The sequence below is a fragment of the Pseudochaenichthys georgianus genome, chromosome 19 (genome assembly GCF_902827115.2).
Source record: "Pseudochaenichthys georgianus chromosome 19, fPseGeo1.2, whole genome shotgun sequence".
Taxonomy (NCBI): Eukaryota; Metazoa; Chordata; class Actinopteri; order Perciformes; family Channichthyidae; genus Pseudochaenichthys; species Pseudochaenichthys georgianus.
The window spans coordinates 19,072,819-19,089,816 of record NC_047521.1 but is presented as its reverse complement, the minus strand read 5'-3'; the positions used below and the strand labels follow the sequence as shown (position 1 = coordinate 19,089,816).

Genomic DNA, 16,998 nt, shown 5'->3' with positions numbered 1-16,998 from the left:
GATACAAAAGATAGCACCTGTGGTCAATTTTATTGCACCTAAAAAAAACTGTGCATATATATATAATAGCCCTTTATCATTAGATATTGGGGCCAATGTGTTTTAGTGTGTGATTTGTCTGTGTATTGTTCTTACAGTGTTTATGCTGCTCTTGTTTGCCCTTAAGAAATACATGTAATCTCAATGAGCCTTTTACTTTTACGATGTATATTTATCCTATACCATGAAAGAAAAATGTGAAATAATCCCAGTTAGGAAAACAAACAAAAAGACCTACGATACAGTAACCAGATCCATAATGTATTTTACCCAGAGATTGAAAGGGATTCCGTTTTCTGCATCTCATTCTGAAATCACAAAGTGTCCCCAATGACTCCTGCATTAATATTGAAAAAGAAACGGAGACTGGCAGATACTTATTTTTAATCTCCTTTCAGAATAATGTATGAAGTTACACCTTACGTCATCACACTGCGATTCACTGTTGCACGTCATCATATAGCGACAAACGTTTTATTTTGTAAACATTAGCAAACATTTCCTGTAGACTAAAGCAAGGAAACTCATGGAAAGTCTTGTGAAGGTAACTTATCTTATAAAGCCGAATATCCGTTTTTAATGCAAACATGTTTGGAGAAGATAGCATTTCGTGTTTGTTGTTAGCCAGTTAGCATGCTACATTAGCCTACAGATGAGTTAGCCAGTTGCACACAGGGGTTACTCTATTAATGTTCCCTGCACATTTCTACTAAATACTTTGCTAGTTACATCTCTAAGCATATAGCAAGATTGTACTTCACTTTAGCTGCGAATTGAGTGCAATGACTAGTGCCAAACCTTACCTCTCATGATGATTCCTGTGTGAAGTGACAGAGGCAGTAGGACCCTAAATCATCAAGTACTAAATAACACATGGCACATTACGGATCTTCTTTTTCTTTGTATAATTTTAAAGCGGATACATGAGTTCCTGTGTTTCCTCAGGTGCACGGAGGGGGCGGCTATGACTCCGACTTCAGTGACGATGATGGACAGGGGGAGTCCTCGGAAAGAGGCATTAAAAGGTAAGATTACATCCATATATAGGGTCAGGAATATATACTTCAATTCATCTAAGAAGTGTTGCTTGCCTGAACTGTGTTTAACTGGGAAACATTAATCCTTCATAGACTAATATACTGTGTTTATTCTACTACTTCTAGCTTGCATTTTGTCTGGTGTAGGAAAGACAACAAAATCCACTAACTAAAGCTTCTTTTGGTTGCTTTGTCAGGAAACGAGAGGATGAAATCTTACAGAAGCCATTCCAGAAAGTTCGGCACTCCCAGAAGGCTCACCGGAGTTTACACACACATGAAGTGGACAGGTACTGTGAAATTGAAGTGAAATAATAAGCATTTAGACCCCCCCCCCCCCCCTGTTCACACTTTTCCATCCATCTACTCTCTAAACCTTGCAATGAGAAGTCAAAAAAACAATGTCTGTACATTGGATGTGACACACCAGTTTTTCCACACTGCTGATAAATCCAATCCACTTTATTTCTATACTACATATTAAAAACAGAGGGTTTACCAAAGTGCTTCACAGAAAACATAACATTATAATAAAATATAATATTACAATAATAGATACAAGGCACACATAAGAAAAAATAAAAGGCACACATAAGAAAAGATAAAAAGTACACATAAGAAAAGATAAAAAGCACACATAAGAATTAATACAAGGTAGGTATACAAAGGCTATGGACAGACAATAAAAGCATACAAATCGATAAAACATAGCTCAAACTGACTCGAAAAGAGGTGGGTCTTTAGGCGGGACTTAAAAGTTTGGAGGGTGGGTGACAATTTGACATGGGGGGGACAGGTCGTTCCAGAGCCTGGGGGCTACCACTGAGAAGGCTCGGTCTCCCCTGGTCCTTTTCTTGGTTTTAGGGACTACTAGCAGCAGCTGATCGGCCGGCCTCAAAGCCCTTGAGGGGGTGTACACCTTTATGAGGTCGGAGATGTACTGAGGGGCCAGCCCATTAAGAGATTTAAAAACAAACAATAACATCTTAAAATGAACTCTAAAATGGACAGGAAGCCAGTGGAGGGAAGCCAGAATTAATGTGATAAACCCCCCCAAAGCACAAGGCTATGACCACCATGCTTCTCCGTTCGACGGGCATTGCTCAGGTTATAAACGGTGCCTGGTTTCTTCAAGGCATGACGCTTGGAATTGAGGCTAAGCAGTTCAATCTTGGTTTCATCAAACCAGAGAATCTTGTTTCTCACGGTCTAAGGTTTTCTCTGAAGAGAGGCTTCCGTCTGTCCACTCTGCCATGAAGCCCAGCTCGGTGGAGTGTTGCAGTGTTTCTTCAGAGGCAGAAATATTTGACCTCTTTTCCCCAGATCTGTGCCTCAACACAAGCCTTTCTTCTCTAAGCTCTGCAGGCCATTCCTTCTATGTCATAACCTTTTGCTCTGATGTGCATTGTTACCTGTGAGACCTTATATAGACAGGTTTGAGCAAATGGACTTACCACAGGTGAACTCCATCAAGGTGTAGAAATATCTTGAAGATGATCGAGAGAAATGGCATGCACCTAAACTATATTTCAAATGTAATACCAAAGGGTCTGTGATAGTTACGTTTTTCAATTGAAAATGTAAAACAAAATGTAGAAATAAAAAAAGGATATGAATTCCCTTGTGTTATAATAGTTCCCTGTGATTGTTCTCTCTTTGATCTCCGTTTCACTTTAGGCTCCTCAAAGGTTTTTTATACTTGGTCGTTCCAGACAACAGCTCTGCATTTTTTTTAGCCAGCTTCCTAATACAGTTATATTTACAAGTTATAGTCCGCTCTTTGATCAAGTTAACAAAATATGTCATCTGGTTCATTCTGTTTTTCAGAGAGGAAGCCAGAAACAGAAGAGCCCACCTGATATCATTGAATGCTGTATCCTTTTTAAGTGTATAATTCATAATTTGTGTGTGAAATGATAGCATTAAATGTGTTACTTTCATGTTGTTCAAGTACATAGTTTTCTTTATTTAAAACGAAGGAATGTGAGACACTTTGTTTGCCCATCTTATTGTATAAAAATGTTAGCATTCAAAGAGAGAATGACCTTAAGCAGATGTCTCCAGTTTGAGCGACATAAGAAGTTTGTTGGTGACTACATACTTTATTATGGAGGACAGATGGCCGACTTCAAGCGCACGGCGTAAGTAATGTGTCTCACAGTCATGCTTCACTATCAGTCGCCCAGCTGTCACTCTAGGCTAGGAATATGTGAACAGCAACAGATCATTGGTTGTGCATTGTTTTCAACCAAAAGGCAGTATTAAATAAAAAAACAACAAATTAGTAAGTTTCTCTTTGAATCTTTTATTTCTCTCACAGAGCCCAAGACAAAACAGATCACGATGTGCTACGGGAGAATCATCGTTTCCTCTGGAAGGATGAGGACGAGGAAGACATGACATGGTGATCATTCATAAAAAAACTTTTTAGAAAAGGCTGTTTTGATATTCGATATGCTTTTAGATATTGAGTTTGTCTTGTACTTCTTCTTTCCAGGGAAAAAGAACTTGCCAGGAAGTATTATGACAAGCTGTTTAAAGAATACTGCATAGCTGACTTAAGCAGATACAAGGAAAACAAGGTGGGATGAAATGATCTATAGATTGAACTAATACCCAGTGTGAGCAGAAGTACAGCAGCAGTAGGAGTTTAGTTCATCTCAAACAATGTGACAGCACTTGCAGTACTGACGACAAGTGACCATTAGGAATACAGCAGCTCGACAATTTGTTGTCACATCAGTAAAACATGAATTAAGCAGCCCGTTTCAGACAAGAAAGTAAATGACATTGTAGTGTTTTGTGTTGTGTCTGAGTCGTGTAGACATGATCTCAATCAGTGGTTCCCAACCTGGGGGGCGCCAGGCCTCAGATGATTTGAGGCCAAATATCATATTTAGATTTTTTTACATATAATTGTAACGCAATACATGATTGTCACTAAAAGCCTTGTCTCTACATTACAATAAAATATAAAAAAAAAAAAATTGATTAATTAATTTGAATACATATTCAAGTTAGTAGCTATTAAAGGCATAAAAAGACAGAAATGTATAATTTGTTCTTTAATATAAATGTTTCTTCTGCGCGTAAAGTGTCCAAACCGGGCTCATCTGGATAAGCGCATTTTTAAAGCATAGTCATTGTCCAAGCCGGTTTCAGTTGGATTATTTGTCACATTTGCTCCGATCAGATCGGTCTCCTCCATTTTGTAGATTATTTACGATTTTCGAATCCACATAAACGCATCGGCAAAATCCGGCTTACTTTGAGCATGTGTTTTAAACAGTTGAATCCCTTTGTGAATTGTTTCCACTTGCGCCGTCCTTTAATTTCTTCATACAGCGGGAATCCAAATGAATTAATCCTGAGTCCAATAACCATCAAAGTCACTCCAATATTGCTCTTTAATTACGCTTTCATCCTCCTTTAACAAAATACTTCACATTCATCCAATTTGTGACAGGAGTTGTAGCATTTTGAGACTTTTAAACTTTAATTACTGCTGTTGTGCCCCCCCCCCCCCCCCCCCGTGTGTGTGGGGGGGGGCACAACTTCCAACAGGAGTCATTTGGGGGGGCTCTTGGGGAGAAAGGTTGGGAACCACTGATCTAAATGATCACATGTGATGGGCTTCATTCAGGGTTCTTCAATTTCTTAATAGTTTTTGAAATGCTGCTTTTAGTGTTTTCCAGGTTAAGAATATGCATGACATCGAATTTTCTCCCTGCAAAATGCTTATTTAACATCATCTGGGATTTTATTTACACAATCGCATATGGAAAACAAAAATCAATAGCTTTTGAAAAAGAGTAAATCTGTTCAACTAATGTACATTTATAGTAACAATTTAGATGGGATAAAACAGACTTTTCTACACGCTGTTAAAACCTCAGGCTCCTGTTAGTAAAACACCTTTTTCAGTCATTGTTAAATACCTGTGGAAAACAAAAAAGAAAATCTTGCTCTGGCATCTGTTTTGAAAAGTAAATTCTGCTTTTAATAACCTCCCAGGTAAAGTGTGGTGGTGGCAGCTGAGAAGAAAGGGTTACATTGAGCACACCCAGAGAATAATAGGAAAGTAATGGATTGAATAGTGCAGACACCTCAGCCATCCCAGACACCGCCACCAGGACTTGGCAAGACCAATTTGTGGGTTGTGCTCCAGAGTAATAGTCCCACTGGTGGTGTCCTGAACAAAGATTAAAACTGCATAACTCAAACACTGATGTCCACCACTACTGAGCCATTTTAAGATGAATGTTAGGGGTATTATGTGATTTGGCAGCGGGCTCGGTCTCGAGTGTCCACTGGGCAATTCTGGTTTGAGTCCAGGCTTTTAAAAACGGACAATATGTTAAACTCTGGGCCAGTGTACTTATGGCTTTATAACTGCAAACCGACCCTGTGCTCAAATGTATTTCCAGTCTGAAAGTTTTGAAGAGAGTCTCTGAATATTCACACCATCGGTTCACTCAAAACTTGCTACAGAAATCGCTCACACATTATTCATATTGGTATGATTATTGCATATGCAGAGAGAAGTGCATCATGTCCACAAGTCAAGTGAATTGTTAAGTATGTAAATGCAGTGTGACAGCATGCAGATAAATCACACAATGTGCTATGAGATTTATGTGAAGGCAGAATCCTAACGACTAAACACAGAAAGATAATTTTCAGCAATATTTACATGAAATGTGTTAAATCAGTGGAATTGCTTTAAAAAATAAGGTTTGCTTTGAGCCAATCATTTTGTATTACTGTAGATTAATTTTGATGTAGTCCTTTCAGAGCCTGCCTGACATCAAAACAAATGCTATTGAATGCTAATGACTATTCAAAAGACTGAGTTATCAATAGTTTCCTGAAATTCGGCTTTTACATTTTTAATTTAAGATTTCAATTTAAGGGGGTAACTTTAATTTATGCTGTGTTTTTCTTTTTTAACAGTTTGGATTTCGTTGGCGGACTGAGGAGGAAGTTGTTTCCGGCAAAGGTATGACATAACCAAACATGATCTTAATATCAAGCTTATGCACTTTGTCATGTTTTATTTGTATGCTAACTGCTTAAACTGTATACTATGACAGTGAGTATGTAGTACATTCTGTATGGCATCAGTATTTAATAATGATTTGGGGCACATCAAAGCTTCTCCTAACATGCCCACACAACACTTCCTGACCCTCTCCACTAGATGGCAACAGAGATTTACAGAGCCATATACACAGCAGTACTTAACACAGTGGAAACCTCCCAACACAACTGTATCCACATGTACGATTATACAAATATGGTTGTTTTACTTTCATATTTATAGATTTGTCAAAATGTCCGTGATTTGACCCTTGAGTTTTCTTTGTGGCACTAGTATTCTGTATCGATGTGTTCATTCACGCAAATGGTCCGTTATACTTAACATTTTAGCTTGCTGTTTATGTCTCACACCCAAAGAGAAACCTCATTTTACCTCTGCACTTCTGAGGAAGCCTACTTTGACAGTTTGGCAGCCCTTTGATGATTACTTGTGGAGGATTAGTACAACACTTCTCTGTCTCCTGCTCCTCCGTGTGACACTGACAGATATGGATAGATTTACCTTCAGGGACAATATCAGCAACTCTCCGAGGGTGAACCTGTCTCGGAAACTCATTGATATGTTTTGAGGCACAAGCACATTTTACGTTTGAATAATTTGCCTGTGAATATACATCAATGGAGCCTCGCAAACGTACACAGTCTGAGAAAGCTGACTAAGCCAATATATTGTTCCAGATTAAGACGGTGTAATCCTGGTCTCTTGATAGTTCACACCCTGTAGCAATACTCTACACAGGAAGTGGGATTAGATCAGTTCAGCGGCGATTCACTTTAACTGTCACGTCTGTGATTTGTTTACATTAATGATTCCCACAGAAATACTTCTTAAGCACTATTTAGAGCACGGGACACTACACTCTCCTGTGAAATCAATACCAATCTAATCTTCTAAAGTGGACGCCCTTGTTCAGTCGTGGAGAAAAGGCTCGTGCAAATTGAAATTGAAAAGTGTTAATGTTGGAAGTTTAAGGTGGAAGAAGTGTTAAACGTGGACTCTATGATTCACGTTTCGGCGGGTAAAGAGCCTAATTCAAACGTAGGCGCTTGAATACAATACATTTATCATTACCAATAAAGCTTTATTGTTCAATTAAATTGAATTGGAGCAGACTCCACCTTTGCTTGCAGATAAATTAAAAACACACATTTCCTTTTTTCCGTTTCGTTGTAACGGGGCAATGCACTTCCGTTCTAACACTTGACACCTTTTTTGGAAATCATCCACTTATCATATCCTGCCCTCTGTGCACTTTGGGTCATGTTGGTATTAGGTAACGCTGTCGATGACAAAGAGGGCTAACCTCTGTTCTAATGACCACAGCGTGATATGGGCCTAAGGAAGGTGCCGTTTTAGAGGTTTTTCTTCAAACAGTGAAGGAGAAAGAGAAGGGAAAGATTATGTCCTTGAATCAAGTACATGAGAGCAGGATCAAATGTTATCCTCCCCGAGGAGGCCTAAAGTTTCCAGACATCTTGAAAAATGAGATCTACTCTTTGTCTGGTCCAGACACATTTATGGCCCTGAAAAATGTATGATGAATAGTTGTGTATAAGGGAAAGAGAATTAAGTATTTAAGCTATAAAGAACACCTATAAACCAATCGTAAAGAAGCCCTGTGGAGCTTTTTTGTCAACTAACAAAAGTTATGTTTATTATTGTTTATAACTTAATTGCATTTTGTTTTCTTGAGGTCTAGCAACATCACATGATGTATTCCGCGTCGAACATTTTTAAAGCTGATAAACAAGTGACCTCCTTTAAAAAACACTTTTAGTTTAATTATCAAAGTCCATGCTATTTCTTTGTCATGTTTTGCAAATCAGAACGCAAGGTTTCAAAAAAAGGTCAATCTGTAAGGTATATTTTGTATAACCAAAATTGTAATGAGATAAATGTATTGGAGCAGATGTACATGTTGGGTGGAAGGTATGCAGACTCTTGTTTCTTAGTCATGTTTTCCTGTGGGTGTCCCTTCTGAGCAGTAGTCATGGTAATAGAGGTCATGCTTATTTTTGGTGGGCCTCCTGTCAAAGTAAATTGACTATGTTCTTGGCTTATGTAAGTTTCCTGTCTTTAAAAATGTTTTTGACACGCATGCCGCCACACACTCACTCACAACAGGAATCAGGTTTGACTCATCTGTGTCACATTTACCTTTGTGAGTCAACCCTAAGCCTCCACTGTGACATTGAAATGATTGGCCTGCAGATAAATGCAATTCCATTATCTGTTTGATTTTCATCTGCTAACAAATGGTGGGGTTTGCATATTGTAATTAGTTTACCCTAGTATCCCGTTTAAAATCAAATACAATTGATGCCTAATTTAAAGTGAGATAGTCCAGGATGCTTTAAAACATTTTATTTAGCATGGCTTGGGTTTCAATATAGTCAAGATTTGTATTTAAGGAGGAGGTTCTGTTGTGCCAGACTAAATAAATCGGCCTTGGAAAGGTAACTGTGTTAGCAGTGATGGCTATAATTACACGTCAGCCCGCAAAGCTTTCAGATTATAAACTGCCAGTGCTTCTGTTTTTATCGCTTTAATGTGTGTATCTGTGAGCTAGTATACGGTTTAATAAATATCAGTATTTCTTAGTGTACTACAGAGGGAAACGGGTGTATTGCAGGGCTTTGCAAACATATAGTATGAAACATAATCTGAGCAGTATGTCATGCTCTCGGTCTGTTTAGTTAACAGGATTCAGTGGAGTAAATACAAGTTGCAAAATAGAGAGTGTTGATGAGCTTTAGGTCAGCAGTCTGAAGTGCTTTTTAATGGAAAAAACATACATAAAAAAGGCTAGATATAATCCAGAGTCAGAGTTGGGACAGTGTTGTTGGAAAAATTAATATTTTGGAGACCAGTTGCTTTCCCCATATTGGAAGATATGCCTGCCTGGGGTCAGTGAGTGTGGATTGTTCAGTTTTTTCTACAGGCTGAGAATTTATTGAATGTTTTCGACCTTGTGGGGGGTGGTGAGCAGAGTTGACTGCAAAACCGTACTGCTATCAAAAGCTTATTAACTATTTCACATGGTGTGGGCGTTTGGGCCAAACCAAACAAAGTATAGCATAGCACATAACTCTTAACATGAACTACTGTTTTTGTACCTTTTTAGCATAGCTTTAGTATGACATTGTTTGAAGTATGGCTATTTTCTTTCTTGCTGAGATTTGAATGAGATAATATATACTGATACTTTTGTCTGTATGCTATCCATAAAGCTGCAACTAGCCGGTTAGCTTATCCTAGCATAAACACTGGACATTTGGTGAAACGGCTAGCCTGGCCATGTCTAAAGGAAACAAAATCCACCTACCAGCACCTCACTTATTCACTAAATTCATTATATTTCATTTGTATTAAACTGTGTTTTAATATATCTAAGTACTTAGCCTTAAAAGGAGGTGATGACAAGTCTGGATTGAATGTGTGTCTCACACTAATAAGTATTTTGGTACAAAATATTGTAAGCCGGTATTACTTTTAAAAGAGAAGTACTGTGGTTTTCCTCAGCTCAAGTCTTAATGCTAAGCTAAGCTAACCGAATATCTGGAGGTAGCTTGATTCTTAACACACATACCTGAAAGTGGTATTTATATTCTTATCTAAGGCACAGTAGCAATGCAAAAAGCGTCATGAATGTCAAACAAGTCATTTAAAAATATTTAATTTATATTAGAAAAAAATATATGCATAGGCTCAAGTGTGTGCAATCTACTTGGCATGTGTTGTCCTGGCTTGGTCATAATACCCCATATAATTAAAACTTAAAAGCCCAGTTTTATAATATATATGTACTGTATTGATCTTTTAACAGTTAGTCAACAGTGAATACAAAGTGAGAGATAGTACTAGCTTAGGTTCCTTCTCCATTGACTTCAGTATGTTAATCATGCAGCCATCTGGTGGAATTAGCGTGCATTGACGTAGGAGGATGGTAGTTTCCTTTCTTAAGGAGTTTACACCGCCAGTTTGTTGCCAGCTCTTTTCATGGAGCATGTGAGTATCACCTGAAGAGAGAGGATTCCCAGTAACAACAAATAGGCATCCAACAGGCTAATGCCTATCCCGTAGTGCAGTGACGATCTATGTGGTACTATTTTCTGCCCTCTGAGAAGAGCACCAGTGAAAGTGGAGTCATTTGCCTTCATGTGGGAAAAGTGGGGCCAGGGGGCTGAATACTATCAGAAAAAAAAGTGAATAGTTTCCTGACCTTGATTATATTCAGTTTTCAACATTTATTTCGACAAAGAAGCTGCCTAGAAACACATTTCTATCGAGTCCACTCTGTCAGGGTTTTGGTTTTAGTAGCTTGGTCCACAATCACACTCTCCACCCCGCAACCTTCAAATGTATCACATTCTTTTATATTGGACATTGAGCTGCTTCTATGCAGCAGCCAGGGGATTCACATGCTTACGGAGAGACTAGGCTGTCATGCCTTTGTGATTTACGTCACTGATGATGGTGAAGACGGGATTCCATCAGGTCTCCGGGCACCGGAAACTGCTCATGGCGTCACACTGGCCCAGAGTAGAAAACAATGGCCTTGTCCCGACTCCCAAGTCACACTCACTAAACACAAAGGATTTAAAAAGGGATTTCCCTGGCATCTGCAGTTTCTATTCACTTAGAACTTATGACGTTTTAGGTTATTTAAAAATAGCTTAAATACGTACATGTAGAAGCTTCCTTAGAATGACGCGTTGTTCAGAGATTTAATGGCCAAAAGTGTTAATTGTTTAATGCAGTCGGTCACACTATAGTTAGAGAATTAACAACTGTGAAACCTAGACAAAATATTACATTTTTGGGGGCTTACACCATTTACTGTAGAATCATTCAGATAATAAACCAGAGTTTCAAAGTTTAGGGACCATGGGGTGTCAAAGCAATACGATTAAATGTTTCTGGCTTGCAAAGATAAGCATGTTGTGTCTTTAGGTCCAGAACAATAAATAAAAATACAGCTCAATATTCCTACTTATCTATCATCTCAATAGTTTATTTTTGTATAACCAAATACAATGTTAGGGCATCCCAAATAAACAAAGTCAACTTGGTCATTCCCCAGGACTCGAGCCAGGAGTGCCTTTTTGTTCTGACGTCATAGGGCTCTAATCAGACACAACATGCCTCACTTCACCTGGATGTTATTGTGTCGAGCTTAGGCAGGTGAGTTAAGGCGTAATTTGACCACAGAGCAGGGAGAATTTCTTACCCCTGTGCCAAGAATGGACTGCTCTGACGCACTCACTCCCTCTGTTACAATGTCAGGGAACCCCTAAGACCAGATCAATGTCACCTTAGGCTCCTCCAGGGATAATAGGCATGCTGTGCAGAGGCTGGAGGGAGGCCTGAGGGGATAAGGTGAGGCACAGAAATGGAGATGAGAAGGAGCAGTGGGATAAGAAGGACAGAGTGGGGTGAAGGAGAGCAGCGGGGTGAAGGAGAGCAGCGGGGTTTGGAGGTTGCCTGACAGAATGTTAAGCCTTTGGAGATTTATAGCCTGCATTTCTCTATCCTAAAATAAAACATTTGCCTTTTTTGCTTTACCGTTCTGTTTTACTTGCATAATTCTGTTGAGATTTTTCTGTCTTGCTTTCTCTCACATGGTAATGCTTGACACACAATACTTTTTATTTTAAACCTCTTACAAATTGGTTATCAAAAAACAGGAAATGTATTCTCATGTGTATATCTTACATTGCTGTAGATACTAGATAGATGGCCAAAAAAAGCACATGAATTTAAATGTAATTGAATTATTTGTATGTATTCATATAGATCATAATATGCTCTGTTTTCTTCCAGGTCAGTTCCAGTGTGGAAACAAACGCTGCGAGAAAGGGGAAGGTCTTAAAAGCTGGGAGGTGAATTTTGCCTATGTGGAACACGGCGAGAAGAAAAATGCATTGGTCAAACTGAGTAAGCTAAAACACACAATGTTTTAATTTCCCCTCTTCATTCTTTCTTAAGGAGTGTGTGTGCTTGCAGTTTCAAATGTGTGTGTTTGCGAGTTTATGTGTGCGTGTCTGCCTCTGTGCATGTGTTTGGCTGCCTGGTGGGGGTTTCCATCCTAAGACCCAGCTCATAATAATCCTCCTTCAGGGATCATACTGCAGAAAATCCTGTTAGAATAGTTACCGTAATTGGAAGACCCTTCAGACCCTTTGAACTCAGTCAAGCAGGAAAATGACAGGCTTTTTAACAAGCTAGCGCAACAGGTCAAATCCAGACACTTTTCTCCTCATGAACACAATTTATTTTCCAATTTGTTATAATTCAAATGTTTTGACAGTCCCAATTGTTGTGTGTGATGAAACATAATCTTGTGAATTTATAAAGGAACTACTTATAATTGTACTTATGCACTGTGTTAATACATATTAAATAATGAATGCATTTCTGAAAACACCTAGCATTACGATGCCGAAATAACATAAAATACAATGAAAAATCAAAACAGGAGTTCAACAGGGTTCTAATTAATAATTAATAATTCCTTATATTTATTATAGCGCTTTTCCAGATGCTCAAAGCGCTTTTCATATACACATTACACATATTTTGTATACATGCAATGGTCACTGTGGACAATACCCACAGGAGCAAGTTCAGGTGAAGTGTCTTGCCCAAGGACACACCGGCTTTACAGACGCAGCAGCGGGGGGTTTCACCCCTTGATCTGATGATCATTGCACAGCGCACTGCGCCACACCGTCCATCTTCACACCTCGAGGTCATCGAGGCGCTTTTTACAAGTATACGTTAGTATTATACATGTACTGTGGACATTACCCACAGGAGCAAATCCGGGTGAAGTGTCTTGCCCAAGGACACAACGGCCTGACGCAGTGGCGGCAGGAGCGGGTTTCGAACTGAAGTTCCCCAGCTCCCCCCTTGATCTGATGATCGGATGCACAGACCACTGCGCCACCCGTCCCAAGGGTTCTGTCCTTGGTCCTCTTAAGTTTATATATAAATAATTGACCAGATGTACATGATGGAAGAAGCATCCACCATTATGCAGACAATACTGTTATAATGTATTTTGTAGAACCATTTCCTCAATTTACACATACTACTAGATTTGGGGTTAACATGATTTGAAAGTATAACTTGTGTCTAATACTTATAATGACATCTTGAATCAAGATGTCATCAAGATTCTTGATTATGTAACCTTATAACGGAGGAATACTAGTGTAAGAAATGCAATACTTAGACTCACAGCTCCTTTTACAATTGCTGTTATAATAATGAAATGACATTAAAAGCAATGAAAGCCTTTATAATGCCATGTTTTTTTTTATATTCTAGGACTATGCCCTGAATGCTCTTTCAAACTCAACTACCACCACAAGTGAGTACCTTCGGGATATTTTTACATTAAGAAAATAGATCATTTTTGTTTGCGATGAGTGATTTTAGAGATTGTGGAGAGTGTGCACTTGTCTGATAGAAGTAGGGGAGGTCACCAAGGACAATCAGCACACATGATTTTGAAGCATGCCAGGGTTGAGGATTAAAACTATGATTGATGTCTGTTAAATGACCTTATGAGCCCGAGAAAATGATTATACATAAAATATTTTATATATGTAGCTTTGAGGTTGATATAGATGGAAATCCGTACAAAGATGACCGTGATCTGGGAAAGTCTGTCATTAATTATTTCAAGGCTTTTTACAGTAAGTTAGGATTTTTAAAGTTACTGAGTGTTCCAGCAGACTTCTTAACAAAATGCATGAAAAGCCTTCATCTGTTTGAAGTGCTAGAGAAGATTCAGTCAAGCGTATTACAAATACTCGGATAATTGGCTTCTTTATATTGGGAATAAGAGTTTGTTTCGTAATTCTGTGCGTAGGAGAAAAGAGGTGAAAGTGAAGCCCAAAAGGGTATTGGAGGAGAACCAGGAACAACCACAGAAAAAGAAGCAGAAGAAGAAGAAGAGGAAGAGGTCGTCTTCACACTCCAAGAAGCAGAAACACAAGAGACACAGAGGTAAGACTCCTCTTTGCCAGCCAGATAAACGGTCCCATTAAAAAGGCAGTAATCTCATCAGATGGGAACAGCCTGTGGGAGCAGCCCTGTTTATGTTTTTCCCCCGAAATGATATCATTTTTCTCTAGTGCTTGACATTATTACTTTGTAACGACTCCCTTTTGAGTCAAACCCATCTTATTATATAACTCTTTTTCTACAGCCTCCTCCAGCAGCTCAGAGGAGACGCAGTACTCGGACAAAGGTAGCCTTCATAACTCCTACGCTCACACACCTCTCCAAATACCTCCCCTCACACATTGGACATTTTCTGATATATTCCCCCAGGTATCTAGGTCGAGGGAGGTCTGCTATTTCTCAAATGTCTTTCTCCCTATTCCTCTCAACTTTTTTGCCTTCTTCCTTTTCCTTGTCATGTTGCCCTTCACTGTGAGCAGCAGGAAATGAAGTATGTCTTTGCCCCCGTGTCCCTGTTCTGTTCATTCCAGAACCTGGAAGGATTGATGGGTGGGCAGTGGCGTGTTTGTTTCATTCTTTCATAGGCGTTCTCTACTTATTTTAAACAGCTGATGAAGTTTGAACCATGAACATCATGTCATTTGTGTTTGGCAGTCCCCAATGGTTTTTTTTTGCATGCCTTTTTATTTTATGCAGCTGTTTCTGAACCGTTTTAAATACATATTCATAAATAATATTAGTTTTATACTATTTTTAAAACTCCAGCCATTCTAAATAGAAAATGCTCACTTTAGTCTAAAAACTGTTTAATCTCCTGCTTCTTTCCACACTCAGGGAGGCATGCACTGATGGGATTTATTTGTTAAAGAAAGGTTTCAATATAGTGTTTCATTGGATAAATCACTGCTGGAGTTTAGTTTCTTAAAGGTGATGACAGACATGCAAAGCATAGTTCGAGAAACTCAAAGAAAATTTGAGTACATCTGATTTCTTTTTTTTGGCACAAACGTCCACTTGTTTTTAAGGATGAACTGGTTAGATTTAGGGTGTCAAGGTCACTTCCCATTTATTAATAATTAATATGCTAATAATTGTTGGGGAAATATTTTCCAAGGCCCATAACTTTGACCCAGTTTATCAGTTCAAACTGTCCTGACTGAGCACATGCACACCTGTAACCTTGGCTGCTGTGCTCTCAGTGTTCTGTCTCCCTGTTCCTGCCTGTTGGCGTCAGCTGATTGAGGTGTTATGATTCTATCTTGTTATGCACAGTGTTGATGATTCTCTCTGAACTAGCTAAATACATGGGTCTGGGGTAGAGTTCTTCAGAATTGACATGGCAACTCGACCGTGATGTCAGAACCTCTGACTCTTGGACTTGTTTTGTGAATTCTCCAGCTCCAAAGCTCCAAATAAACCCATCAGTGTTTTCCATCTAAGCTCCAGCTCTCCCCGTGTCTCCTTTTGAGTCGGTGACTCCTCCTGCATTGCTACACACACGTTTCCCCCACAATAATGATGCATCAGTGTCCAATAGAATACAAATACCAGTCATGTCACTTTGGACAGACATGGATGTAAACTGAGCCAATCAGATGGATTCCTGTTGTGAGAGGCTAACAGTGAGGATCCTGACATTTAAACTGATGAACAAGGGGTTTTCGCTCAACCTTATTTCTGACTGACAGCTCTCTGAATCTCACCTTGCAGACTCTGAAGCAGGGGATGTGCCAGAGGGCCAATCAGAAGCCGACCACTGGAAAGGACCTGCTCCTGCGGTGGAGGAGAAGTCAAGGTGAGGTTAAACAGATTGTTCATATTAAGTCTCCCCCAGTAAGCTGCAGTAAAACCATCACAGACAGTCTTTACCACTTAGCCTACATACGTTACTGATCTCTATATAGCACAGTATGTAGACCACTTAGATACCCCACACAAAGCTGTTCCCAAATGTGAGGAAGTTGCTAAACCTTTTACTGGTTCCTGTTACACCCCACCTGACATTAGCAATGTTGTCAGAAAAGGTTTATTCAGCGGCGTACATGAAAGGCACCAACATTTCTCTGATTTCATTTTTTTAATCTTTCTAGGGAGGAGGAATTTGATGAGTACTTTGAAGACATGTTTCTTTGACTCTGCTGGTATCAGCGGGGGACCCTGCTGTGGCTTCACTTCCTTCAGCGTGCCACTGATATTAAGCATGTTCTGTTTGGAGTCTTGTGTGCGTGTAGATTTATTTGATTATATGTTTCAGTACTCTTGCAGAAATAAACATGATTTTTACCCTCCACAAGTCAGAGTGTTTTTCCCCCCAATGTCTGTCATCTCTTGGTTTTAAATCCACCATTAGCGAGGCGGAACACAATTATTACAAATATTTTTTGTCTTGGTAGCAGCATGGCTCTCAGGAGGGCAATACAGTATCTTCGGCTGGCTTGCCATGACATATAAAATGTTATCTCCGCTGGGCATAAGCCAGTGGGGAGAAATGTGTTTGTTTCTGTGCATGGTGAATCTCCAGGTTTTATGTTTTCATTTTTTTTAAATCAATATAAATTAAATGTTTAAAACATAATTGACTGCCGAATTGCAAACCACGCCCCGTAAAACTCCCAAAAAGTTTTGTGAAGCCGCCATTTTATTATCCTCGCATTAGCATTATTAGCATTAGCCCAGCGCAGAAACGCAGAGAGACTAACTTATGGCAACACAAAATAAAACATGGGAGCGGTGGAGATGAGGAGGTGTCGGCGTTCTGGCGATTTACTTGGAAGGCTTCAGTAGAAGCTGCTGGGACTCCCAGCAGCTTCTACTGAAGCCAGTCCCCAACTCCGGGGACTTCCGGCC

At 39.3% G+C, this 16,998-nt stretch overlaps 1 protein-coding gene across 2 annotated transcripts; it reads left to right on the top strand.

Annotated features, from left to right (window-relative positions):
* Positions 1-489: 489 nt before the first annotated feature.
* fra10ac1 (FRA10A associated CGG repeat 1) lies at positions 490-16,444 on the top strand. 2 transcript variants are annotated; one of them, XM_034107585.2, is made up of 14 exons: positions 490-583; positions 985-1,064; positions 1,274-1,366; positions 2,904-2,949; positions 3,141-3,217; positions 3,397-3,480; positions 3,574-3,658; positions 6,030-6,075; positions 12,001-12,114; positions 13,510-13,552; positions 14,057-14,193; positions 14,396-14,437; positions 15,862-15,946; positions 16,242-16,444. In XM_034107585.2, the coding sequence occupies exons 1-14, from the start codon at positions 566-568 to the stop codon at positions 16,282-16,284; spliced, it is 993 nt and encodes a 330-aa protein (XP_033963476.1). In that variant the 5' UTR covers positions 490-565; the 3' UTR covers positions 16,285-16,444. The 2 variants fall into 2 exon arrangements, with proteins under 2 accessions (XP_033963476.1, XP_033963477.1); XM_034107586.2 differs by lacking the exon at positions 12,001-12,114.
* The last annotated feature ends 554 nt before the right edge of the window (positions 16,445-16,998 follow it).